The sequence below is a fragment of the Podarcis bocagei genome (assembly GCF_964188305.1).
Source record: "Podarcis bocagei genome assembly, chromosome: 3".
Classification (NCBI taxonomy): domain Eukaryota; kingdom Metazoa; phylum Chordata; class Lepidosauria; order Squamata; family Lacertidae; genus Podarcis; species Podarcis bocagei.
The window spans coordinates 110,346,165-110,373,793 of NC_138127.1; the positions used below are offsets into that span (position 1 = coordinate 110,346,165).

A 27,629-nucleotide genomic window follows, 5' to 3' on the forward strand; every position below is an offset into this window, starting at 1 on the left:
CCGTGTTCGGTTTCCATTAGGATCCCACTGGCAGCCTGGACACCTCGGAGAGCAAAAGCTGGGCAGTAATTTCACAGTCTAAATAAGAATACACAGAGAAGGGTTAATCCTTTCTAAACACCAGGAAGGCTGGAGCTTCCTGAAAATGGCATCATTCTGTAATGAGCATCACAATCTTCCAGTGGGTGAGAATTTTCAGGCATTGAAGCCTTATAACTCTTGTTCGGTGTCCTTTTGGGGGAGGCAGCTGGAGACTCATTGCATTTTCTAATATTTCAGAACATAAGGCTGGATCAGGCCAATGGCCCATCTGGGGGGTGTAACAATAAGAAGTTTACTCACATTCAGTTCACAGTTGGATCCCTGAAGGCAGGCTTTAGCTTACAGTTACAGAAGAGCAGTAAGGGTGGCACTGTGGGTTAAACCACAGAGCCTAGGACTTGCCGATCAGAAGGTTGGCGGTTCGAATCCCCGTGACGGGGTGAGCTCCCATTACTCGGTCTCTGCTCCTGCCAACCTAGCAGTTCAAAACCACGTCAAAGTGCAAGTAGATAAATAGGTACCACTCCGGTGGGAAGGTAAACGGCGTTTCCATGCGCTCTGGTTCACCAGAAGTGGCTTAGTCCTGCTGGCCACATGACCCGGAAGCTGTACGCCGGCTCCCTCCACCAATAAAGCGAGATGAGCGCTGCAACCCCAGAGTCGTCCGCGACTGGACCTAATGGTCAGGGGTCCCTTTACCTTTACCTTACAGAAGAGCAGTGCTTTTTTTTCTTTAAAAAAATGTTTAGGGGTCCTCTCATTTTGACTCAAGAAAATCACCATTTTATAGTTCAAATCAGGGGAAATGAATACAGTAGTTGGACAAAAGTACAAAGATTCACAGAATGTTTAGGTTATGCATCGCCCTGCGTCCCCGCAGGAAAAAGAGCACTGCAGAAGAGGGTTTGAGTTCATCCCATACAGGAACTGATCCCACATGCAGTCCAGGAGAAGAAAAGGCATCGAAAGAGAGGAGGTGGCTGCGTGACTGGACCTTTTGTGGGGTCTGGATGGGTCATGCCCACCTACCTGGTCACCTGCGAAGGAGGGATGCTCCAGATCAGGTGTGACAGGAAGTTTGACTGGCTGGAGCAACATCCCCCTGTCTGTGTCCACTCTAGGCAAACAGGAAATGTTGTATTTGACTGCTTATGTTACATCCCATATACCCCTTCTCAGGCAATACAACATACACAAATACATATATATTATTCAGGGATGCGGGTGGCGCTGTGGTCTAAACCACCGAGCCTCTTGAGCTTGCTGATCGGAAGGTCGGTGGTTTGAATCCATGCAACGGGGTGAGCTCCCGTTGCTCTGTCCCAGCTTCTGCCGACCTAGCAGTTCGAAAGCACACCAGCGCAAGTAGATAAATAGGTACCATTGCGGCGGGAAGGTAAACGGTGTTTCCATGCGCTCTGGTTCCCGTCACGGTGTCCCATTGTGCCAGAAGCGGTTTAGTCCTGCTGACCACATGACCCAGAAAGCTGTCTGCAGACAAACGCTGGCCTGAAAGCGAGATGAGTGCCGCAACCCCATAGTCGCCTTTGACCTGACTTTAACTGTCCAGGGGTCCTTTACCTTTTACCCTTTATCTTATTCAACCACCCAGGGTCCCAGCTTGACACAAAGGTTCCAGAAACTCTCCTCTGGTAGGGGCTTCGTCAGGATGACTGCAGCCGTCTCTTTGGTTTTGCTAGTCCAGCACCCTGATCTCACAGTAGCCAACCAAGTGCCCATAATGGGAAATCTGCAAGCAGGATTTGAGGACGAGAGCAACACTCTCCCTGCTGGCTTAAGAAGAGCTTGCTAGATCAGGCCAAAGGGGGCTCATCTAGTCCAGTATCCTAGTCTCACATTTGCTGATCAGATGCAGCAAAGAGAAACCCACCAGCAGAACCTGACCACAAGAGCTCTCTTGCAGCTTCCAGCAACCAGGATTCAGAAACCTTGCTGTTGGATTGAAAATGAACGACAGACGAGCAGATAGGTGTCATATGGGAGGCGTCTCCCGAGCAAGCCTCGGAGACTCCCTTTTATTGAATATTACTGCGTTTGCCATGTGTGCTTGTTGCTGATTGGTTAACATAAGTTCAAAACAAGGGTTGCATACAAGACATTAATTATTGCATATGAGACATCAGTCATAGACAGGTTAAAGGTTGGGAAAAGGAACAGCGGAGTTTACACAGGCATGGGTTCGGGCTGCCCGTACCAGAGTGGTACGAAAAAGGAATGTACAAGGAGGGGTAAGTACAGATTGATATGGTGTGAACTCAAGGTGAACAGAACGCACCAGGGTGATGATGGAATGTCTTAGCATCAGCACAGTTTGTGCAGCGTGAGCAAAACAAAGCTTAGAAGCAAGACTTTCCAGAATGCAAGAGAAAAGAAGCAATGCTTCCCCATAATGCGACAGTTATGTGCAGAGAGAGGATTTCCCTTTACCTTGCCCCCTCCTGATTTGCACAGCAGAGCAGGGTCATCCTGGCTATAGCGATCATATGATGGTTTGAGTATTGCCCTCCAGAGCAGGAGAAAACAAGCTTGCTACGTCTTCCAGGTGACAAAAGTTGCGTGGTGAGTCCCCCCCCCCCCCGTTGGAAATAATGACACAATTATTAAGGTTAATGGGCTAAATAAGGTCCCATGGACTGCAAGAAGGTCAAAGCTCTCCATTCTGAAGGAAATCAGCCCTGAGTGCTCACTGGAAGGACAGATCCTGAAGCTGAGGCTCCAAGACTTTGGCCACCTCATGAGAAGAGAAGACTCCCTGGAAAAGACTCTGATGTTGGGAAAGATGGAGGGCACAAGGAGAAGGGGACGACGGAGGACGAGATGGTGGGACAGTGTTCTCGAAGCTACCAGCATGAGTTTGACCAAACTGCAGGAGGCAGTGGAAGACAGGAGGGCCTGGCGTGCTCTGGTCCAGGGGGTCACAAAGAGGCGGACACGACTAAACGACTAAACAACACCAACAAAGGCCACAACTTTATTGGTTACAGGTGATGAGCGGTATTGGCTTAGGCACTGGTCCTAGCCGACTATATCCGACTACAGACCGTCCACTTGAAGTCCGGGAAGGGTTAACCACCAGTAGGGGAGTACTGCTGATGTACATCAACTAGGAACTCCCCCGGGGTCACCGTTAGGGGGTGTGCCTTAGGCCCTCACCTCCCTAGGTTTCGGACAGGGCCACGCGCCCTGGAATCCTTTATCAGACTACCCTTCAATATGTGGGGCAGGTGATGGCGCTACTTCCCCTCTTCCATCTACACAACTATACCAATGCCTAACTGCCAATACCCAGAAAGTTGTGACAATTTGCTATGAGGTTGACGCGGGTGGCGCTGTGGGTTAAACCACAGAGCCTAGGGCTTGCCGATCAGAAGGTCAGCGGTCCGAATCCCCGTGACAGGGTGAGCTCCTGTTGCTCGGTCCCTGCTCCTGCCCACCTAGCAGTTCGAAAGCACGTCAAAGTGCAAGTAGATAAATAGGTACCGCTCAGGCGGGAAGGTAAACGGCATTTCCGTGCGCTGCTCTGGTTCGCCAGAAGCGGCTTAGTCATGCTGGCCACATGACCCGGAAGCTGTACGCCGGCTCCCTTGGCCAATAAAGATGAGTGCCGCATCCCCAGAGTCGGCCACGACTGGACCTAATGGTCAGGGGTCCCTTTACCTTTACATTAGGCAAAAACCAAGTGGCTGGTGCCAGTTTGCCAAGTGGAAAAAATCCTACCAGGCCCCTCTATGGTGACCAACCAAGGTCCATAGCAAGGTCAAGGAACGAAAACCTTAAAGGGTGGGAGGGTGGGAAACAGGATCAGCTGGTAGGCAGCAAACGAGAGAGATCCCCGGCCGCATCCTGCTTTAAATAAGGCAGGCCACACCCCCAGAGCCAGCCGATTGGCTGGCCAGGTGGTGACGCGGCCGGGAATCCCCCCAATCATGCGGGGGCTGGAGCCGTGAAGCCCGCAACTCCACCTCCTCCGAAGGCTGGAAGTGGCTTTTGGGAACCTCTGACATAAAGCCTTTTCGAGGCAGCGACACTTCTGAATCCCAGTTGCTGGAAACCAAAGGAGGGAAGAGTTGGTCCTGAGTTCGAATCCTGCTTGCTGGTTTCCCAGGGGTTGGCCACTGTGAGAACAGGATGCTGGACTTGATGGGTCATTGGCCGGATCCAGCATTGATCTTCTTAGGTTCTTATATTGGCTGGTTTGACTTTTCTGATATTATGCTATTCCCCCCCCCCCTTTTATTAATCTGGATTCTCTCTTCTCTTTGAAGTGTTACATAACATGACTTTATTGTGTGATGCATCATAGCTGCTAAGTGGGAAGAGTTTCTTTTGTTGCAGAGGTGCTGTTGTTGCTCAACCTTAAAATGAAAAGGGAAAAAGCCACTCCAACTCACTGGTCCTACTCCAGTGTTGCAATGGAGTCCCCTGGTCTCCCTCATTCTGAGGAATCTGAGGAGAGAGAAAGTGCAAGAACGGATCTGTTTACACCGCTTGGAAAATTAACACAAACTAGGTCACTGCAGGACACCAAATGCTTTTCCAGAACCTTTGGTGTAACCAGATGGTACTTCAGGAGATTTTGTTACAAGCAGGTAGATTCCACAGCTGATGTGGACATTTAACCTTTTCTCTGCTAGCTGTGTGCCCAGAACTGTGCCCCTGGGTTCAGGTGCTGGGAAGGGGGCCCTCATTCAAGCATAGAAAGCTGCCATATGCATAATAATAATATAATAATGTATTATACCCCGCCCATCTGGCTGGGTTTCCCCAGCCGCTCTGGGCGGATTCCAACAGGAGATTAAAAATACATTAAAACATATGCAGAGCTGAATCTCCTCCGGCGCGCAGTGGATCCCCCGCAAGGCTCAGGCATGGGTCTTCCCCAGCCCAGCTAAAGAATAATAAGAATAATAAGAATAATTTATTATTTATACCCCGCCCATTTGGCTGGGCTTCCCCAGCCGCTCTGGGCGGCTTCCAACAAAACACTAAAATACAATAACCTATTAAACATTAAAAGCTTCCCTAAAGAGGGCTGCCTTCAGATGTCTTCTAAATGTCAGGTAGTTGTCTATCTCTTTGACATCTGGTGGGAGGGCGTTCCACAGGGCGGGTGCCACTACTGAGAAGGCCCTCTGCCTGGTTCCCTGTAACTTGGCTTCTTGCAATGAGGGAACCACCAGAAGGCCCTTGGCCCTGGACCTCAGTGTCCGGGCTGGACGATGGGGGTGGGGACGCTCCTTCAGGTATACAGGACCGAGGCCGTTTAGGGCTTTCAAGCTCAGCACCAACACTTTGAATTGTGCTCGGAAACATACTGGGAGCCAGTGTAGGTCTTTCAAGACTGGTGCTATGTGGTCTCGGCGGCCGCCCTCACTCACCAGTCTATTTGCCACATTCTGGATTAGTTGTAGTTTCCGGGTCACCTTCAAAGGTAGCCCCACGTAGAGCGCATTGCAGTAGTCCAAGCGAGAGATAACTAGAGCATGCACTACTCTGGCGGGGCAGTCTGCAGGCAGGGAAGGTCTCAGCCTGCATATTTTTATGGAGCTGATAAACAGCTGCCCTGGACACAGAACTGACCTGCTCCTCCATGGACAGCTGTGAGTCCAGAATGACTCCCAGGCTGCGCACCTGGTCCTTCAGGGGCACAGTTACCCCATTCAGGACCAGGGAGTCCTCCACCCCCGCCCGCCTCCTGTCCCCCAAAAACAGTACTTCTGTCTTCTCAGAGACAATGAGATCCCTTTTCACTGGAGATTGAGCCATGGACCTTCTGCTTGGAGGAAACATCCAACCCTATGTGCGCTTCGCCAGGTTCCACACTCTTCCATCTCTGAGCTAGGTTGCAGAATGCAGCTGAGCAGCACTGCAGAATGAACATATTGTTGTGGGTCAGAAGAGGGTCAGACTGAATCACAGGCACCAACTATAGGGGCCCTGGGGGCCCGGGCACCCACAAAAAAAATTCTGTATAAGGCAGATTTCTCTGCTGCTGAGAAATCTGCCTTATACAGATTTTTTGATTTTTTTTGTGAACAGTCTTCAAGGGCAGCCCCTGGAAGAAGGCATTACAGTTGCCTAGCCTTCTGCTTCACTTCAGATGGTGACAGCAGTCATGAAATTAAAAGATGCCTGCTTCTTGGGAGGAAAGCAATGACAAATCTAGACAGCATCTTAAAAAGCAGAGACATCACCTTGCCAACAAAGGTCTGTATAGTTACAGCTATGGTTTTCCCAGTAGTGATGTATGGAAGTGAGAGCTGGACCATAAAGAAGGCTGATCGCCGAAGAATGGATGCTTTTGAATTCTGGTCCTGGAGGAGACTCTTGAGAGTCCCATGGACTGCAAGAAGATCCAACCTCTCCATTCTGAAGGAAATCAGCCCTGAGGGCTCACTGGAAGGACAGAACCTGAAGCTGAGGCTCCAAGACTTTGGCCACCTCATGAGAAGGCTCGACTCCCTGGAAAAGACCCTGATGTTGGGAAAGATGGAGGGCACAAGGAGAAGGGGACGACAGAGAACGAGATGGTTGGACAGTGTTCTCGAAGCTACCAGCATGAGTTTGACCAACTGCGGGAGGCAGTGGAAGACAGGAGTGCCTGGCGTGCTCTGGTCCAGGGGGTCACGAAGAGGCGGACACGACTAAACGACTAAACAACAACATATCTTACAGACACTGCAGTCTCTGATTGGCATAGTCGGCCAATTGGTGTCAAAGAGAGACAGAATTTTCTTTATGTACGCCACGACAGCAGCAAGAATACTTATCGCAAAGTATTGGAAGACACAAGATCTACCCACCCTGGAAGAATGGCAGATGAAAGTGATGGACTACATGACACTGGCTGAGATGACTGGCAGAATCCGTGATCAGGGGAAGGAGACGGCGGAAGAAGAATGGAAGAAGTTTAAAATTTACCTTAAGGACTACTATAAACTGCATGAATGTTAGAATGTCGAGGTTTTGAGAAAGAAAGGGTTACAGCGATATAAGATTAGAATGAAGGAAAGATTAAGAGGACAGAGGTTTGACAGAACTATTTAGAAGTTGCTGAAAAACTTTGGACATTGGGATACAGAAAGGGGAGGTATGGGGGAGTCGAGAAACAAGGATTATGAAAAAAAGGGTACGAAACTATACATGTTTGTATGTCTTTTTATATGTTTGTATTGTTTTAAAAATTTTTTGTAAAACCAATAAAAATCTTTAAAAAAAAAAAAAAGACAGAGAACAAGATGGTGGGAGAGTGTTCTCGAAGCTACAAGCATGAGTTTGACCAAACTGCGGGAGGCCGTGGAAGACAGGAGTGCCTGGTGTGCTCTGGTCCAGGGGGTCACGAAGAGTCGGACACAACTCAACGACTAAACAACAACAACAAAGCCTTGTGCTTTGGTGCCAAATGTGTCCCAATCCGCAAGGGAATCCCAGGTGGCCTGTCGGCTGGGGGAAACACAGCAGCCAGCCCATTTATCATGGTTTCCAAACCATGATGTGCTGAGTGGCGGAGTAAACCCGGATAATGAAGAGGAATAGGGTGAGTGGCAAGGAAATGGGCCTGTCAGCATCCTCATCTGCCTCGTTGAGTCCCAACGGAGCCCCAAAATGCTCATCACGTCGGACGCCAAAGACTTAATGAGACGCGAAGGAGAGCCTTTTGCGAGCTGTTCTTCTCCTCCTGATTATTATCTCTTTTAATGCAGCGAGTGTCTGCCTGGGGAAGAAAGCACCAGTGGAATACAGGATAAAAGAAAACCCCATTATTTATTCCTGCGTGATAGAGGCTGAATTGGGGTAGGGGAAACAGGGGAGCTATTTGCAGAGGCGCCCAAAGCAATTGCAGAAGAGCAACTTCACCTCTCACTCGCCCACAAATTGTCTCCAGTGAAGCTCAGCTACTCTTTCGAGCGCCCGCTTTTGCTTCTCAAAACAAAGGCTCCCAATTACCTTTGTGACTCCCACCTCGCATTAGCACATTTGTGCTGGAGAACAGAAGCTCCCGGAGGTTTTGCACCTGTTTCGATTGTCAGTAGAGCATTGTCGGCGTCGACTTATTCCTTAAGTGATGCTGTGGGTTTGTCAGTTTGGATGGGAGGGGGTCAGTTTGGATGGTGCCCCGAGTTCCCTTCCGATTCTTAAGGTCCTGAACCCAAAGAGGGTTGGGAGGTAACAGAGGACGACGACAAAAACTGACGGCAAAAATTAGGAACCAAGAGGAGTCGTCGCTGAGGGAAGAGTCGAATCCGTTTGAAGGAGCGTCTCCACCCCCATTGTTCTGCCCGAACGCTGAGGTCCAGCTCCGAGGGCCTTCTGGCGAGAGGCCAAGTTACAGGGAACCAGGCAGAGGGCCTTCTCGCTGGTGGTGCCTATCCCATCAGATGTTAAGGAAATAAACAACTACCTGACTTTTAGAAGACATCTGAAGGCAGCCCTGTTCAGGAAAGTTTTTAATGTGTGACATTTTAATGTATTTTTAATCTCTGTTGGAAGCTGCCCAGAGTGGCTGGGGAGACCCAGCCAGATGGGCAGGAGGTTGTTGTTTAGTCGTTTAGTCGTGTCCGACTCTTCATGACCCCCTGGACCAGAGCACGTCAGGCACTCCTGTCTTCCACTGCCTTCCCCAGTTGGGTCAAACTCATGCTGGTAGCTTCGAGAACACTGTCCAACCATCTCGTCCTCCATCGTCCCCTTCTCCTTGCACAACAAAGACATCACCTTGCCAACAAAGGTCCGTATAGTAAAAGCTATGGTTTTCCCAGTAGTGATGTATGGAAGTGAGAGCTGGACCATAAAGAAGGCTGATCGCCGAAGAATGGATGCTTTTGAATTCCGGTGCTGAAGGAGACTCTGGAGAGTCCCATGGACTGCAAAAAGGTCAAGCCTCTCCATTCTGAAGGAAATCAGCCCTGAGTCCTCACTGGAAGGACAGATCCTGAAGCTGAGGCTCCAAGACTTTGGCCACCTCAGGAGAAGAGAAGACTCCCTGGAAAAGACCCTGATGTTGGGAAAGATGGAGGGCACAAGGAGAAGGGGAAGACAGAGGACGAGATGGTGGGACAGTGTTCTTGAAGCTACCAGCATGAGTTTGACCAAACTGCGGGAGGCAGTGGAAGACAGGAGTGCCTGGCGTGCTCTGGTCCAGGGGGTCACGAAGAGTCGGACACGACTAAACGACTAAACAACAACAACAGCAGAGCAATTTTGGGGGTGTGAGCTGAGCCAAAAGCAAGCTGGGAGCTGGAGACCCAGAGGCCCCTTGCTCTGTGCTGGGTCCAAAGCTGTGACTATTGCAGATGCAAGACCTGCCGGGGTTTCGATGCTGCGAGCCCCTGCATCCTGTGCTCAGGTTGTAAATAAAACCCTATATCCTACAGTTCTGGTGCTGGAGGAGACTCTTGAGAGTCCCATGGACTGCAAGAAAATCAAACCTATCCATTCTGACGGAAAACAGTTTTGTAAGGAGAAATATACGACATGTTACAAAGTAGAAAAAGATAGAGATATTGGTTATGAGTTTGAAATGTAATAGGGTAGATAAGAAATGCACAGTAAGAAATTAGATTAGAAAATTTTCAGATAGGACTGATGGAAGTAAAAAAAAAATTGAATACTGTCAGGGCTGCCACTCAGTCCCAGCTCACATAGGACCACGCTAGCCAGCGTTCAGGTTAAAAGAGTCTTTATTGGATTACAGGTTCCATTTCCAAACTGCAATGTGCAGCCCTACTTCTTCTAGGTCAGACCGGCGAAGACCCGTCTGAGTCTCCGCCTCTAGCACACCAGCTTAATACCCTAGCCTTGCTCCACCTCCTGCGCCTTTCCCTCCGTCTCTGGGTCCTTCTGCCCCCCGGGGTCTCCTTCTTCCTACTCTCTTCTGACGCGGACCCCCCTGACCCTTCCGCCTCCTTGCGGCGGGCTTTGGGACCTGGTTCACTCTCTGGGCTGCTTACTGCGCCAGCTTCCACTACATTTGAACTTGGCGCGCGCGCCCAACTCTCAACCTTCCTCTTGATCGTTTCGTCGCTCCCCGAGGTGGGCGTGACTACTCCTGACTCATGCCCTCCCTCCTTCTGAAAGCCTCCGGAACCCGATATCTGGTCCCCTTTCTCCCCGCTGTTCCCGTCTGGGTACGTGGGTCCCGATCTCCAACTGCTGCTCTCTGATTCCTCTCTGGACCCTTCTTCCTGGGGTGTCCCCCTGCTTTCCCCCCTTGCTCTGACTGCTGGCGCTCCCTTCTGGGAATCCTCGGACTCACTGGATAAGCTCGGCGATCTCGGTTCGTCATCCCCACTCATCTTTCCTTCGTATTCCTCCCCCTCGCTCTCTGTCTCCTCCCTTCTCTGCGTCTCTGCTTCTGAACCCCTGACATCCATCCCCCCCTCGAAGCCCCCCCTTCCCCCCTCCCCACTTTCAAGGGTGGTTGCAGGGTGCTCCATCATCACAGGAGTGAATGCCGGATACAGTTCGCTCCTCGTTGCTGGCCGCCAACTGAAGACCTCCGAGTCTTCCTCCTCGCGTTCGTCAACGGTGAGCTGCTCTGCCTCCATTTCAGTGCCGCCGTGCTCGAAACCGAGATCCTCCCCGCACACGTCCATGTCAGTCTCTGCGTCGGTCGCTTGACCTGGCATCTCCAGCCACCGCCGGCGCCACTGCTCCTCTGGCCGATCGTCCCACCAATACGAGGTGTCGGACGCCGAACCCTCCGGTGACCCCTCTGGGGAATGTGTGCGCTGTGCGGGCTCCCCGTCCGAGTCGAAGCCATGGAACGTGCTGGAGGAAAGTGTGGGCGTGAACAACCAGTCGTCGAAGAAGCCTGCTGGCATGGGTCTGTGTGGGAAAAGGGCATGAAACTCGTCCTTGAGCAGGGGTTCCTCCAAAGCGTAGTCTGGCACCCAGCTATTAGCACTAGCCCGGGTGCCCTCTCTGGCTAGGAGGTATTCCACTCCGTCTTCCCCCCATCTGGAGTCCAAAATCTCCGTGACTTCGTTGATGGGGTCCTGCTGTGGCAATCTTCCCGCCTCCGACCGCTCCTGAGACGGACTCGGTGCTGTTCCTGGTTCCTGGAACCTGTGAGGTGTCCTGTAGGGAGTGAGCACCGACCTGTGGAACACCGGATGCATCCTGGAACCCTCCGGTAGCACCAGCCTGAAAGCTACTGGGTTGATCTGCGCTTCGACTTGGTATGGACCGAGTTGCTTGTGCCCCAACTTCTTTTTGGCTAACGATCTGGTCGGCACTGCGTGGGCTGCCAACCAGACCCAGTCTCCCACTCGGATCTCTTCGCCAACCCGCCTGTGCTTGTCCGCTTGCACCTTGTATGCGTGCTTCGCTAGCTCCAGCTGCCGTCGGAGTTGATCGTGGACCTCCTGCAACTCAGACGCGAAAGCGTCCACCGTCTGCGGTTCCCCTTCCCCCACTCTGTCCAGTCCCGGGAAGGTTCTGGGATTCCTCCCATTGTTGGCGAAGAACGGTGTCACCCCTGTGGACACGTGCTTCGTGTTGTTGTAGGCGAACTCGGCGAGCGGCAGGTAATCCACCCACGTCGCAGGCTGTTGATTGGCATAGCATCTCAGGTACTGCTGCATGATGGCATTGACCCTCTCCGCTTGCCCGTTGGTCTGCGGGTGTCTCGCTGATGTCAGGTTGATTTTGACGTTCAGGAAGCCCATCAGCTTCTGCCAGAAATTCGAGATGAACTGGCGACCGCGGTCGGACAGTATAGACCGCGGCAGCCCGTGCACTTTGAACACGTGATCTATGAACAGTTTGGCTGTTTGTTCTGCCGTGGCCACCTTCGCACACGGTATGAAGTGTGCCATCTTGGTGAACAAGTCCACCACCACTAGTACAGCCGTCTTGCCTCTCGAGCTGGGTAGATCCGTGACAAAGTCCAGGGCCACCCTCTCCCACGGTTCAAACGGCGTTTGCAGCGGTTCGAGCAGTCCCGCCGGTGGTTTGTGCACCGGCTTGGCCCTCTGGCAGGTGTCGCACCTCGCGACGTAGTCCGCGACTTCCCCTCTCAGTCTGGGCCACCAAAAGTCCCTTGCGACTAATTCCACCGTTTTTTCCGTGCCAAAGTGCCCGGCCGTGGGTGCGTCGTGCAACTGCTGCAGTACCTTGGCGCGAAGTTCATCTCCCGGCACGTAGATGGCCCCTTTACGTAAGAGCAAGCCGTCCCGTATCTGGAACTCGTCGCTCTTCGCCGTGCCCTTGTGCACCTCGGCCATCTTCGCCTGCGCGAATGAGTCGTCCTGCAACGCCCGCCGCACCGCATCCAGGTCTACTGTGGCTGAAGCGCACGCCCACGCTGTTGGCGCGAAGATGTGCATGGCTGCCGCTGGCGTCGCCTCTTCGAGGTATTGCGGTTTTCGGGACAGTGCATCCGCCATGATGTTGGTGTCGCCTGGGACGTACTCTATTCGGAAATCGAAGTCAGCAAAGAACTCCGCCCAACGTATCTGCCTCTGGTTCAGGAACTTCGCCGTGCGCCAGTGCTCCAGATTCTTGTGGTCCGTGCAGACCTGCACCGTGTGCTTGGCGCCGATCAGGAAGTGCCTCCATGCTTTGAATGCTGCATGAATGGCAAGCAACTCCCTGTCCCAGATGGTGTAGTTCTGCTCCGACTTGCTGAGCTTTCTGGAGTAGAACGCTCCCGGTCTCCAGACCCCCTGTGGGTCCCTCTGCAGCAGGACAGCTCCCACTGCTCTATCGGACGCGTCTGTCTCTACCCGCATCGGTCTGCTGGGGTCGATATGCAGCAGTTGCTCTTCCGACGCGAAGAGACGCTTGAGTGCCTGAAAGGACTGCTCTGCCTGCTCCGTCCAGATGAATTTCTTTTTCTTGGAGCTTAGCGTGTCCGTAATAGCCGCCGTCTGCATCGCGAACCCTTTGATAAACTTGCGATAGAAGTTGGCGAAGCCGACAAACCGCTGGACCTCCTTCCGGTTGCGCGGGCTCTTCCAATCCAACACCGCTCGCACCTTGGCGCTGTCCATGGCTAGCCCCTTGTCCGACAACTTGTAACCCAAGAAATCCACCTCCGTCGTGTCGAACTGGCACTTCTCCAGTTTGGCGTACAGTCTATGCTGCTGCAACCTCTCCAGCACCTCCTGAACATCCTGGTCATGCGCTTGCTGCGACTCGGAGAATATCAGGATGTCATCCAGAAAGCAGACGCACTTCTTGTAGAGGAGTCCCGCCAACACATGATGCATGAAAGCTTGAAAACAGTGAGAACCGTTTTGCAATCCAAACGGCATCACTCTGTACTCGTAGGTTCCCAGAGGCGTGAACATGGCTGTCTTCCACTCATCGCCCTCCCTCATGCGGATGAGATTGTACGCCCCTCGCAGGTCCAACTTGGTAAACACGCGTCCCTTGCGCACCGTCGCCAGTAGGTCGTCAATCCTGGGCATGGGGAAATCAGAGGGCTTGGTCATCTTGTTCAAGAGGCGAAAATCCACCACCAGCCTTTTTTGGGGCGTGTCCTTCTTCTTCACAAAGAAAACAGGACTGCCCCCTACTGCCCTGGACTCCCGGATGAAACCGCGCTCCAAATTGTGATCTATGAACTGTTTGAGTTCCTGTAGTTCATCCTCCGACATGGAATACAGCCTCCCCTTCGGTAGCGTCGCCCCTGGTAGGAGGTCAATCTTGCAGTCATATTGCCTGTGCGGTGGTAACTTGTCTGCCTCCTTCTCGCAGAAGACCTCCAGAAAGTCTGCATATTTGTGGGGGACTGCTTGCAACGTTCCCAACTGCAGTTGTGATTCCTCCTCCTCTCCCTCCTGTTCGGGCAGGATGCAGTGTTCTGCGCAGTAAGAGGAGCCGAAGATCAGCTGTCGCTGGTACCAAGCCAGTGTCGGACTGTGCCTGTCCAGCCAACTCATGCCCAACACAATGGGTGTGTCCGACAGGCGGGTGACGTTAAAACTGATGACTTCCCTGTGGTTGCCAAGGCGCATCACCATTGGCGGCGTTTGCTTCACCACCTGCCCCCCCAGCAACTCTCTACCATCCACTGTGACGACTTGCAGGGGCAGAGTGGCCGGTAATAGCTGTATAGCGTGCTGCTCCACAAAATCCTGTGCTATAAAGTCTGCGTTGCTTCCAGAATCCACAGAAAGCGGCACTTCGATAGTGACGCCATCGGGCAGCTGGAGAGATGCTGTGAGTTGCACTACTGGTTTGGGTGGGAGGGGGTCCGTGGGTTGCAAGATTGCTGGGGACTGCTTCAGTGATGCGTCTGGCTGGGCCCCAGTGCCTCTGTCTCCAGCCAGACATCGTCGTTTCCCTGCTGTTGTTCGCTGTGTTGCGTGGCCGCTTTCACCATTGCGGAGGCTGCAGTGTGCTTGGAGCTCCTCTGGGGACACTCTTTCGCCAAGTGTTGAGAGCTGTCGCATATATAACACTTCCTGGTCCCTCTAGGAGGTTTAGTCTTGACTGCCGCCGGTGCAGGGGCTCTGGTAGCTGACTGAGCCCTGGCGCCTCCCACCTCCATAGGTTCCACTCCCCCTCCTGGCGGAGGTGTGGATTGCGCACGCGCAGCTTCCCTGGGAACGAAAGAGAAACTTCTCGCTGCTTCGCGCCCTCCACGTCCTTCGTCTCTGCACCATGGACGTTCTTCCAGCCTCACCCCCACAGTCAGCGCCCTTTGGACCACCTCCTGCGTGCTCCGGGGCCTCTCCCCCCTCGCAATTTCGTCTTTAACAGCACTGCTCAAACCTTCCCAGAAGAGGTCTCTGACTGGGGGCGAATCCCGGTCCCATTCTAAGGCACTGACCAGCGCAAAAAAGCGGGCGTGATACTGGCGTACGCTCGCCCTCCCTTGTTTCAGTCCATGAATCTCCCGTCGGGCAAGATCCACGTCAATGGTAGATAAAAAGCACGCATCCATCGCTTTGATAAAGGCATCTGCATTCTGAAGCGCCGGATCTTTATCCCTCCACAAATTGCGTAGCCACGCTTTCGCATCCCCATGCAAATGGGATAGTATAAACCCCACTTTCTCTTCCTCATCCCTAAAGTCTTTCGCCAGCAGTTGCAGTGCGCACATTACGTCTGCTCGAAAATTGGGGTACTGTTGTAAATTCCCATCGAAGTGAGCCACAAGCCCTCCTGCTCTCCGTGCCAACCCAACCCCCTCCGGTCTGGGTCCTGGCTGCCCATGCTTAACCAATGCTTCAAACCTGGCGTGGAGATCTCTGTAGGCGGCTGCCGCATCCTCCTCCCTTTTCTTGGATGCCTGTACCTCCGCGTTCAATTGGGTCACTGCCTGTTGCAGCGCTAAAATTTTCTCTGCTTCCGTCATCTCTGCCAACCGTTGTGAGCTCGCTCCCAAACACCAATTTCCTCCTCTCGCTGCTTCTGCCTCCGCTGCGAGGTATCAGGTGTCCGAAGCTTTAAAGAGACGGGTCTTACTGTCAGGGCTGCCACTCAGTCCCAGCTCACATAGGACCACGCTAGCCAGCGTTCAGGTTAAAAGAGTCTTTATTGGATTACAGGTTCCATTTCCAAACTGCAATGTGCAGCCCTACTTCTTCTAGGTCAGACCGGCGAAGACCCGTCTGAGTCTCCGCCTCTAGCACACCAGCTTAATACCCTAGCCTTGCTCCACCTCCTGCGCCTTTCCCTCCGTCTCTGGGTCCTTCTGCCCCCCGGGGTCTCCTTCTTCCTACTCTCTTCTGACGCGGACCCCCCTGACCCTTCCGCCTCCTTGCGGCGGGCTTTGGGACCTGGTTCACTCTCTGGGCTGCTTACTGCGCCAGCTTCCGCTACATTTGAACTTGGCGCGCGCGCCCAACTCTCAACCTTCCTCTTGATCGTTTCGTCGCTCCCCGAGGTGGGCGTGACTACTCCTGACTCATGCCCTCCCTCCTTCTGAAAGCCTCCGGAACCCGATATCTGGTCCCCTTTCTCCCCGCTGTTCCCGTCTGGGTACGTGGGTCCCGATCTCCAACTGCTGCTCTCTGATTCCTCTCTGGACCCTTCTTCCTGGGGTGTCCCCCTGCTTTCCCCCCTTGCTCTGACTGCTGGCGCTCCCTTCTGGGAATCCTCGGACTCACTGGATAAGCTCGGCGATCTCGGTTCGTCATCCCCACTCATCTTTCCTTCGTATTCCTCCCCCTCGCTCTCTGTCTCCTCCCTTCTCTGCGTCTCTGCTTCTGAACCCCTGACAAATACGATGTAAAAGTATGTATGTTAAAAAACTTTTATATATATCTCTATCTCTATATATCTATATATCTATATATCTATATATATAAAAAAAAGTTCCCTTTTTAACTAGGCCTTTAGTTGATCTTATTAACTTCCAACACCCTTTTAGAATGTAGTTCTTTTGGTGTGTGTGTTTTTATTGGGTTAATTGTTTTGGTTTGATCTTTCACGTTTTTCGTTTGATTTTGCATGTTGTGTTCTTGTTTGTGAACCTCCCTGAGACCTCTGGGTTTAGGGTGTGGATAAACTGAATCAATCAATCAATCAATCAATCAATCAATCAATCAATCATTGTCATTATTCCAAGGAAACTGAACTTGGGAAAGGGCCTGGAACCTGTGGGGTCTCCCACCGCACAGGAATTGGGGTGGCATAGAACCGTACTTAGAGCGATGGGAAAACCCTCTGGATAGGGCAGCTGGTGAAAGAAAGAAAGAAAGAAAGAAAGAAAGAAAGAAAGAAAGAAAGAAAGAAAGATCTGTTTGTGTGTGTGTGTGGAAAGCTGCTTCCAGCCTCTTATCTTGCTCGGTCACGGAACGTATTGGATTGCGCACCATGCAATATTTATTGACGAAAGATGCTCTGCTGCTTTCTTCCAGATCAATGACGACGAGCTCTTGAAAAACGGCCCAAGATCCAGGACAGGGAAATGGGCCTTTTGTGTTATTTTTAAAAAGGCACATGCATCACCATAAGCAACTTGGAAAGAAGGCTTCCGGGCCACTAGATGAATTAATATTGCTGCACAAACACACACACACACACACACACACAGGCGTAGGCATGGGTGGTACCCGGTGCGGAAAATTTCTTGTCAGCCCCCCTCCCCACATTGATTTTAATTTTTTATTTTTTGCCTGCAAAAATGGTTTTACATTATTTCCTATTTTCTTGCAAAGGAATGTGGATTCTGAGCCTCTGATAACAAGTAGGCGACTACGGACAGATACTTAAATCTACAGGATGGATTGTGTTTCGGCTTGTGTTATTTTATTTATATTTATTGTTTATTTATTTAGTAAAATCTATTTTAAAAAACCTGCAAAGCGGTTAACCAAAACAACAAACAAGCAAACACCCCACCAGTAAAATCAAGAAAAATTAACAATCCTACTTTAAAACATGTTGTTGTTGTTGTTGTTGTTGTTGTTTAGTCGTTTAGTTGTGTCCGACTCTTCGTGACCCCATGGACCAGAGCACGCCAGGCACTCCTGTCTTCCACCGCCTCCACAAAAGCTAAAATATTAAGATTAAAATTACTTCAACTTCCTAAGCATCTAGGTATGCTTGCCTAAAGATGAATGCTTTTAGCAGGTGCCCAAAAACAGTCTAGCAAAGGCACAGGCTTTGCTGAAATTTCAGCCTTCACGACATAGGAAAACGGCCAAGGAAACAGCTGTTTTCTTGAAGGAGGATCAAGATATTAACTGATGTGCATGAAATTTCATGTGTAGCTATATAATCCCTAGGCTAGTAAGGTAAGACCTTTGGAGCAGGCATCTTCAAAAAATAAATAAATGTTTTTAATGGATCGCCCTAGTAGGGCAGTAATTGTTCCTCTATAATTTGTCTCCCCCCTCCATGATGGCACCTGGGGCAACCCCCCTTTTTTCCTACGCCCCTGCACACACCCAATTGCCAAGGGGCGAGAGAATCCGGGGTCACCAGGGTTTGGTTTCTTTAGAATGAAGGTCAGCAGAGACTGCAGTGTCTGTAAGATATGTTGTTGTTTAGTCGTTGAGTCGTGTCCGCCTCTTTGTGACCCCCTGGACCAGAGCACGCCAGGCACTCCTGTCTACCACCGCCTCCCGCAGTTTGGCCAAACTCATGCTGGTAGCTTCGAGAACACTGTCCCACCATCTCGTCCTCCGTTGTCCCCTTCTCCTTGTGCCCTCCATCTTTCCCAACATCAGGGTCTCTTCCAGGGAGTCTTCTCTTCTCATGAGGTGGCCAAAGTATTGGAGCCTCAGCTTCAGGATCTGTCCTCCCAGTGAGCACTCAGGGCTGATTTCCTTCAGAATGGAGAGGTTTGATCTTCTTGCAGTCCATGATCAAGAGTCTCCTCTAGCACCAGAATTCAAAAGCATCCATTCTTCGGCAATCAGCCTTCTTTATGGTCCAGCTCTCACTTCCATACATCACTACTGGGAAAACCATGGCTTTTACTATACAGTGGTGCCCCGCAGGACGAATGCCTCACAAGACGGAAAACCCGCTAGATGAAAGGGTTTTCCGTTTTGGAGGTGCTTTGCAAAATGAATTTCCTATGGGCTTGCTTCGCAAGACGAAAATGTCTTGCGAGTTCCTGCGTGGTTTTTTTCCTCCCCCCCCTTTTCCCCAAGCCACTAAGCCGCTTAACAGCTGATCCGCTAAGCCGCTTATCAGCTGATCCGCTAAGCCGCTTAACAGCTGATCCGCTAAGCCGCTAAACCACTTATCAGCTGATCCGCTAAGCCCGCTAAGCCGCTAATAGTGCTAATCCGCTAAGCTAAGCCGCTAATGGGCTTGCTTCGCAAGACGAAAAAACCGCAAGACGAAGAGACTCGTGGAACGGATTCTTTTCGTCTTGCGAGGCACCACTGTACGGACCTTTGTTGGTAAGGTGATGTCTCTGCTTTTTAAGATGCTGTCCAGGTTTGTCATCGCTTTTCTCCCAAGAAGCAGGCGTCTTTTAATTTCGTGACTGCTGTCACCATCTGCGGTGATCATGGAGCCCAAGAAAGTAAAATCTCTCACTGCCTTCATTTCTTCCCCTTCCATTTGCCAGGAGGTGATGGGACCAGTGGCCATGATCTTTGTTTTTTTGATACAGATGGGTAGCCGTGTTGGTCTGCCATAGTCAAAATAAAAAAATTCCTTCCTGTAGCACCTTAAAGACCAACTAAGTTAGTTCTTGGTATAAGCTTTCGTGTGCATGCACACTTCTTCAGATACACTTTTTTTGTTTTTTGTTTTTTTGATGTTGAGCTTCCAACCATATTTTGCGCTCTCCTCTTTCACCCTCATTAAAAGGTTCTTTAATTCCTCCTCACTTTCTGCCATCAAGGTTGTGTCATCTGCATATCGGAGGTTGTTTATATTTCTTCCGGCAATCTTAATTCCGCCTTGGGATTCACCCAGCCCAGCCTTTCGCATGATGAATTCTGCATATAAGTTAAACAAACAGGGAGACAATATACAGCCTTACAACACTTACTTCTGGGTTTTCTGGTGTTTCGGAACCAAGGCGTTTGAGAACCAAGGCACCACTGTATAGCTGTGATATATTGCTGAGAAGGGCAGGAGAAGAGAAGAGGAAAGCAAGTCTTCAGCCCCCAGTTGTTTCAAGGTCTTATCCTGAAAGTATAGCCAGAGATTTTTTGGCAAATTTAAAAAACCCACCTGGAAATTTTACCCTTGGAAAAGCGGACATGTCCTAGAAAAAGAGGACAGATGGCAACCAAGAATAAGTAGCGAGAAAGGCAAGGAGGACTGATTGGTATGAAACTCCTTGCAAATATATTGTATGGATTTATCACACTGGGAAATCAACTCCCCAAAGTGAGTGATGTGCCAGAAAGGAATAGACAGGTGACAAATCCTGAGTTTGTGTATTACTGATATTATCTTTACTGCCTCTCTCCAAAATATTTTAATCTGAAGGCAGCCCTGTTTAGGTAAGCTTTTAATGTTTGATGCATTACAGTATTTTAACATTTTGTTGGAAGCCGCCCAGAGTAGCTGGGGAAACCCAGCCAGATGGGTGGGATATAAATATTATTATTATTATTATTATTATTATTATTATTATTATTATTATTATTTCTTCTTTCTTTTTTATTATTGGTTTTCACATATTACATTACAATATAGATGTACCAAAGCCAACACAATTTCTTCCCCATCCCCCCATACATTTACATTTACATTTATATTTCCTCAATCCATATTATTATTATTATTATTATTATTATTATTATTATTATTATTAATGATCGGACATGGTACACCTTCTCTGTCCCATATCCGCCTTCAAACAGCCACATCACCATCACTTTCCATCAGAGACAATATCAATTGTTGGTCATTGACCGTATTAAAGATATTTGATTTGATTTGACAATGTTAATTTTACTCAGTCTTTGTGGAATCGTGTACCATAGAATCAGAGAATTGTAGAAGAGACCACAAGGGTAATCTAGTACAACCCCCTGAAATGCAGGAATTTCCAGAGCAGTTTGTAATGATTTTCACGAATGTCGACACAAAGAGATCATGTTGGTTCCCGAGTTTTAAAAAAGTTATTTATTTTTGTTCAGAAATTGGTCTGCATATTATTTTTCACCCATTTCCCATTAAAGCGTGAGCCCAAATGTGATTTCAAAGCATCCAGGAAAACATATATTTTGGATAGAATCCCTCTTTGGATATTTCTTCGAAACATGATCGTTGCCCTCTCTTTATATCATATTCTATATAACTTCTCAGTTCTCTGTATTGAAACCTTTGCAGGATTGGACCCCTTCCCGTCATGGTTTTGCAACGACAGTTATTTGCAATTTCTTTCTTTATTGTTTATCCAGTTAGATATTTGGCCTGCAATCTTAAAATCTCTGTTAAAAATTGCTTTTTAAAAATGCAAGCAAATACATATTAGGGGTTAAAAACATCTGTCAGATGTTCAAAATATCTAGGATTCCATCTGTACAAGGATTACATTTTGCAAAAAATTAATAAAAATCCATTGTCCTTTCTCTTTTTACTGTACCATGGAATAATTGCTAGCGGGATTTTAACACAGCTCTCTCAGATATACCTGTGAGACATTCAGCCATTGGGTTATTACTTCTACATGTGTAGCTTTATGATTACATGTTATGTTCAGAATTTTTTTCCCATTGTAGCTTTTCTCCCCAAGGTTGCCATGGGAACAGGATCTTTTTTATGCATTCCACACAAAGTTTGCAAGTAGTTTTTGCCTGTTCAATAATACCCAAGAGAGTCCAATTTGGGACCATTTTTAAAACAATTATTTCCCCATTGCAACCATCACCAGTTCATAATTTAATTTAAACATCTCTTCTGTGTTTGACGACAACCAGATTCCTCGATATTTCATCGGCTTAACTGTGCAATTTATTCCGCTTGCTTTCATCAAATTTGCTCTAATTTATTCCCATAATTTCGGGATTTCTCAGGTTCGTCTTGTACGCAGATATTTCGCCAAACTCCTCTATTAAGCACTTTTTAAGGGAGTAGTTAATGTAAGCATTTCATCACCGTGATAGAAAACCGCCCCAAAACCCAGATATTTATTGCTAATCCTGTCATTAAAATCTCCTTTAACGTCTTATCGCGAGACTCGAATCCAAGACCCTGAGATTGAGGATCATGTTCTGAGTGCGCTATTTTAATTATTTTTATTATTTTTAAATACTTTTTATTGCTTTTTCCATGTATACATTCCCTAACAATATTTCTCTAACAATATTCCATATTTCCCCCCCTGGATTTCCCCTATTTTAAGTATTATTTTTTTAAAAAAATCTATGCTGGCTGCACCCTTCGTTGCAATTAAATGATTTGTTTTTTAAATTTTTATTTTACACTAATTATTTAGAGCAATCGTTCGAAATACAGTAACTGGATATGCTTTATTATGAATATGTAAAATAAATAAAACAAACCAACAAACAAATGTTGTTGCTGTTGACATCTGTATGGCAAATATGTCAATAAAGTAAAAAATTAAAATAAAGAAATGCAATTTGATAACAGTTATTGCTTTTGGCAGCCTTGCTACGAATATATAAATGAAAGGAAATAATTTTGAAATGCAACAAATAATCAGTGCTATTGGCATCCTTTATTGAGAATGTAGGGGGGAAAATTTAAAAATGCAATCAGTATTATTTGCTGTTGGCATCTGTATACTTTATTGCGAATGAAGAAATGCCAATAATAATAATAATAATAATTTTGATTTATTGTATTTCTGTGTTGCTTTTCATTCAAATGAATCCCAAATTGGCTTACAAACAATAAATAACAACGTGATAAACTAGAATAGTGTATCTATCACACATACAGCAATAATAATAATAATAATAATAATAATAATAATAATAATAATTTTGATTTATTGTATTTCTGTGTTGCTGTTCATTCAAATGAATCCCAAATTGGCTTACAAACAATAAATAACAACGTGATAAACTAGAATAGTGTATCTATCACACATACAGCAATAATAATAATAATAATAATAATAATAATAATAATAATAATTTTGATTTATTGTATTTCTGTGTTGCTTTTCATTCAAATGAATCCCAAATTGGATTACAAACAATAAATAACAACGTGATAAACTAGAATAGTGTATCTATCACACATACAGCAATAATAATAATAATAATAATAATAATAATAATAATAATAATAATAATTTTGATTTGAGTTGATTTGATTTATTGTATTTCTGTTCTGCTTTTCATTCAAATGAATCCCAAATTGGCTTACAAACAATAAATAAAATGTGATAAACCATAATAGAATATCACAAATATAGCAATAATAATAATAGTAGTAGTAGTAGTAGTTGTAAAGGTAAAGGTAAAGGTAAAGGTACCCCTGCCCGTATGGGCCAGTCGTGTCCGACTCTAGGGTTGTGCGCCCATCTCACTTAAGAGGCCGGGGGCCAGCGCTGTCCGGAGACACTTCTGGGTCATGTGACCAGCGTGACGAAGCTGCTCTGGCAAGCCAGAGCCGCACATGGAAACGCCATTTACCTTCCCACTGGAGCGGTACCTATTTATCTACTTGCACTGGTGTGCTTTCAAACTGCTAGGTTGGCATGAGCAGGGACAGAGCAATGGAAGCTCACCCCGCCGCGGGGATTCGAACCACCGACCATGCGATCGGCAAGTCCTAGGCTCTGTGGTTTTACCCACAGCGCCACCCGCGTCCCTCAATAGTAGAATCATAGAATCCTAGAGTTGGAAGAGACCACAAGGGCCATCGAGTCCAACCCCCTGCCAAGCAGGAAACACCATCAGAGCACTCCTGACATATGGTTGTCAAGCCTCTGCTTAAAGACCTCCAAAGGAGGAGACTCCACCACACTCCTTGGCAGCAAATTCCACTGTCAAACAGCTCTTACTGTCAGGAAGTTCTTCCTAAAGTTTAGGTGGAATCTTCTTTCTTGTAGTTTGGATCCATTGCTCCATGTCCGCTTCTCTGGAGCAGCAGAAAACAACCTTTCTCCCTCCTCTATGTGACATCCTTTTATATATTTGAACATGGCTATCATATCACCCCTTAACCTCCTCTTCTCCAGGCTAAACATGCCCAGCTCCCTTAGCCGTTCCTCATAAGGCATCGTTTCCAGGCCTTTGACCATTTTGGTTGCCCTCCTCTGGACACGTTCCAGTTTGTCAGTGTCCTTCTTGAATTGTGGTGCCCAGAACTGGACACAGTACTCCAGGTGAGGTCTGACCAGAGCAGAATACAGTGGCACTATTACTTCCCTTGATCTAGATGCTATACTCCTATTGATGCAGCCCAGAATTGCATTGGCTTTTTTAGCTGCCGCGTCACACTGTTGGCTCATGTCAAGTTTGTGGTCAACCAAGACTCCTAGATCCTTTTCACATGTACTGCTCTCAAGCCAGGTGTCACCCATCTTGTATTTGGGCCTCTCATATTTTTTGCCCAAGTGCAATACTTTACATTTCTCCCTGTTAAAATTCATCTTGTTTGTTTTGGCCCAGTTCTCTAATCTGTCAAGGTCGTTTTGAAGTGTGATCCTGTCCTCTGGGGTGTTAGCCACCCCTCCCAGTTTGGTGTCATCTGTAGTAGTAATAATAATAATAATAAAAATTTTGATTTGATTTGATTTACAGTATTGTATTTCTGTGTTACTATTCATTCATTCATACCTTTTATTCAATGTGATAAACCATAATAGAAAATCACAAATACAGCAATAATAATAATAATAATAATAATAATAATAATAATAATAATAATAATAATAATTTGATTTAATGTATTTCTGTGCTTTTCATTCAAACGAATCCCAAATTGGCTTACAAACAATAAATAACAATGTGATAAACTATAATGCAATAAGTATTAGTTGCTGTTGGCATCTGTATACTTTATTGCGAATGAAGAAATGCCAATAATAATAATAATAATAATAATAATAATTTTGATTTGATTTATTGTATTTCTGTGTTGCTTTTCATTCAAACGAATCCCAAATTGGCTTACAAACAATAAATAACAATGTGATAAGCTATAATAGTATATCACACATATTAGTATTGTTGTTGTTGTTGTTGTTATTAGGAAACAGCAGCTGTGATTCTGGAGCGCATTTCTCTCCCTTCTGCGCCTGCGCGGCTCCTCGGCCTCCCGCCCCTCCCTCCCCGTTGCTATGGCGACGGGTTTGTGACCGCCGCGGCCTACGGCCCTCCCTGAAGCCTCGGCCTCGCCTGGGCGCCTCGCCTGCCTCCCCGCCTCCCTGCCCGGCCGACGAAGGAGCAGCGCGGCCATGGCTTCGCGCAGCGCCGGGACCCTCCTGACCCAGTACAACGCGGCCTACGTGCCGCCGGGGCTCATGCCCGGGTGGGTCGCTGAGGCGGGGGCGCCTTTTGGGGACCGGGGGGGGGACGGAGAGAATTGGGGGGGGGGGCGGATAGAGAGAAAGAAAGCGCTGATTTATGGCCTGCTTCTTTGGGGGGAAAAAATGAAAAAGGCTTTGGCGCCCACATTGCAGTTGGGGTTCGGCTGGATGACCTCTGGGGGTCCCACTCAGCTCTGAGGTCCCTTAGTGCAGTGTTTCCCCACCTTTTTTGGGCAACGGCACACCTGTTTAATCAAAAAAATCTCGCGGCACACCACCATTACAGCCCGGTGACGTCAGCGCGCAGCATCACGCCGGGAGGGACGCACGAAAGTGAAAGTTTTTAATTTTTTCCCCTCCCCCTTGCCGGGGAACCTCCAAGCTTTGGGGGTGGGGGGGGAGGAGGCAGCAGAGCGAGGGACTGAGGGACGGCGGCAGCTGAGGCGGCGGCGGCTGTTGTGGTGGTGGTGGCGATAGCGGGCGGAGGAGGGGGCGGCGGCGGGGCTTGAGGAGCCGTCGCCGGGAGTTGCTGCTGCTGCTGTTGCTGCTGCTGCCCGGACATGCCGGCCTCCTCCTCCTCCGCTGTCTCGCGCTCCTCCCTTTTGCGCGCGCTGCCCCGCCGCTCGGCACCACCACCGCGGAGCCGCCCCCGGCTCGACGCGGATCCTCGCCGCCACCGCCTCTCACCGCCCGACTCGCCCGCCTCCCTCCCACGGCACACCAGCCAACGTCTCACGGAACACTAGTGTGCCGCGGAACACCGGTTGGGAAACACTGCCTTAGTGTGGCAGCACAGGAACCTTGGAACTCCCTGCCACTTAATATCAGGCAGGCACCTTGGCTGCGCTTCAGCACATCCTTCTTTAATCCACATTGCAGTCGGGGGGCTGGGCTGGATGACGTCTGGGGGGTCCCTGAGGCTCCTTACTGTGGCAGCACAGGAACTTTGGAACTCCCTGCCACTTGATATCACGCAGGCACCTTCGCTGCGCTTCAGCACATCCTTGTTTAGTCTGCAATGCAGGCAGGGGGTTGGAAATTGCCTGTTATGGTATTGATCCAATTGCTGCTTTCCTTCGATTCTGCATCAGTACTTGTGGTTGTTGTGGCCATGATTGCAAAGCGCTGCGCTTATTAGGAGAGTTGGGGAAGTGATTTCTCAAAAAAAGATAATGGCAATTGTTTGGGCTCTTCTTCCCCAGTTTCGCTCACCTTCCACCTTTCCCCTCCACCTCCAGGTATCGCGGCCATGTCCCCAACGTGGCCTTTTCCTTTGGGGATACCTATGGCAACACCACCATGAAGTACTTCCAAGATTTCCGAAGTGCCGCCATGGAAACCTGCGGCGGCCCCTACAGCAAAGGGGGCCAGTTCCCCACCCTCTTCTCTCCTGACCCCGGCCTGGTGATTGGGGCGAGGGCCAGGGGGTGGGACCGCTGGCTGCACACCCCCAACTACACTCGCTTCAATTTGGATATCAACCGCACGGCGGAACTGAAGGAATTCTACAAGGTAAGGCAGGAGGTCTAGATTCGCCGTCACCCCATGTGGCCATTGAACCTACACTGGAAACCATAGTATTGTAGGGTTGGGAGGGACCACGAGGGCCGTGCAGGAATCTTTTGCCCAGCGTGGGACTCGAACCCGCAGCCCAGAGATTCAGAGTCTCATGCTCTGCTTGTCACAAAGGATTCTGGCCGGATGTATCACCAGGCGTTTCACCCATAGTGAACTGAGACTGTGCCCTAGAATACACCCCGCACTCTTGCAGGGAACATTGCCGTGGCAGGAAGTCCTCATTTGGGGAAGATCGGCTGTGCCACTCACATAATAATAATAATAATTTTTATTTATATCCTGCCCTCCCCAGCCAAAGCCGGGCTCAGAGCGGCTAACGTAAAATAATACAGCATTCTAAAATCAATTCATTATAAAATCAGTTCATATCAAATTAATGGCAACCATTGGGCTAGAGTTCTGTGAGGATTACAGAAGGAGGGGGTCAGACTGCGCCTTGGCCAAAGCCAGGTGGAACAGCTCCGTCTTGCAGGCCCTGCGGAAAGATGTCAAGTCCCGCAGGGCCCTAGTCTCTTGTGACAGAGCGTTCCACCAGATCGGAGCCACAGACGAAAAAGCCCTGACTGGTTGAGGCCAGCCTAACCTCCCTGTGGCCCGGGACCTCCAAGATGTTTTTGTTTGAAGACCGTAAGGTCCTCCGTGGGACATACCAGGAGAGGTGGTCCCGTAGGTACAAGGGTCCTAGGCTGTATAGGGCTTTGAAGGTTAAAACCAGCACCTTAAACCTGATCCTGTACTCCACCGGGAGCCAGTGCAGCTGGTGTAGCACCGGGTGAATGTGATCTCGCAGCGAGGACCCCGTAAGGAGTCTCGCCGCGGCATCTGCACCCGCTGGAGTTTCTGGGTCAGCCTCAAGGGCAGCCCCATGTAGAGCGAGTTACAATAATCCAGTTTGGAGGTGACCATCGCGTGGATCAGAGTGGCTAGGTCAGGGCGAGAGAGGTAAGGAGCCAACTGCTTAGCTTGGCGGAGATGAAAAAATGCCGCCTTTGTTGTAGCTCCAATCTGCGCCTCCGTGGAAAGATTACACCCAAACTCTTAACGGACGGTGCTGGCACTAATTGCACCCCCACAAGAGATGGGAGTTGCCCCCTCAATCCCATATCGTCCCAACCCAGCCAAAGGATTTAACTCCCACGTAACCATCCAGCCACAGCTT

The 27,629-nt window shown here is 49.1% G+C and overlaps 1 protein-coding gene across 1 annotated transcript in view; it reads left to right on the forward strand.

Moving 5' to 3' along the window:
* Positions 1 to 24,734: 24,734 nt before the first annotated feature.
* CIMIP2C (ciliary microtubule inner protein 2C) overlaps positions 24,735 to 27,629 on the forward strand; it is a 30,390-nt gene continuing 27,495 nt past the window's right edge. Inside the window, exons 1-2 of the mRNA XM_081188854.1 lie at positions 24,735 to 24,894; positions 26,131 to 26,404. Coding sequence (XP_081044980.1) covers positions 24,821 to 24,894; positions 26,131 to 26,404 — 348 coding nt within the window. The 5' untranslated portion in view covers positions 24,735 to 24,820. The remainder of the gene's footprint in view (positions 24,895 to 26,130; positions 26,405 to 27,629) is intronic.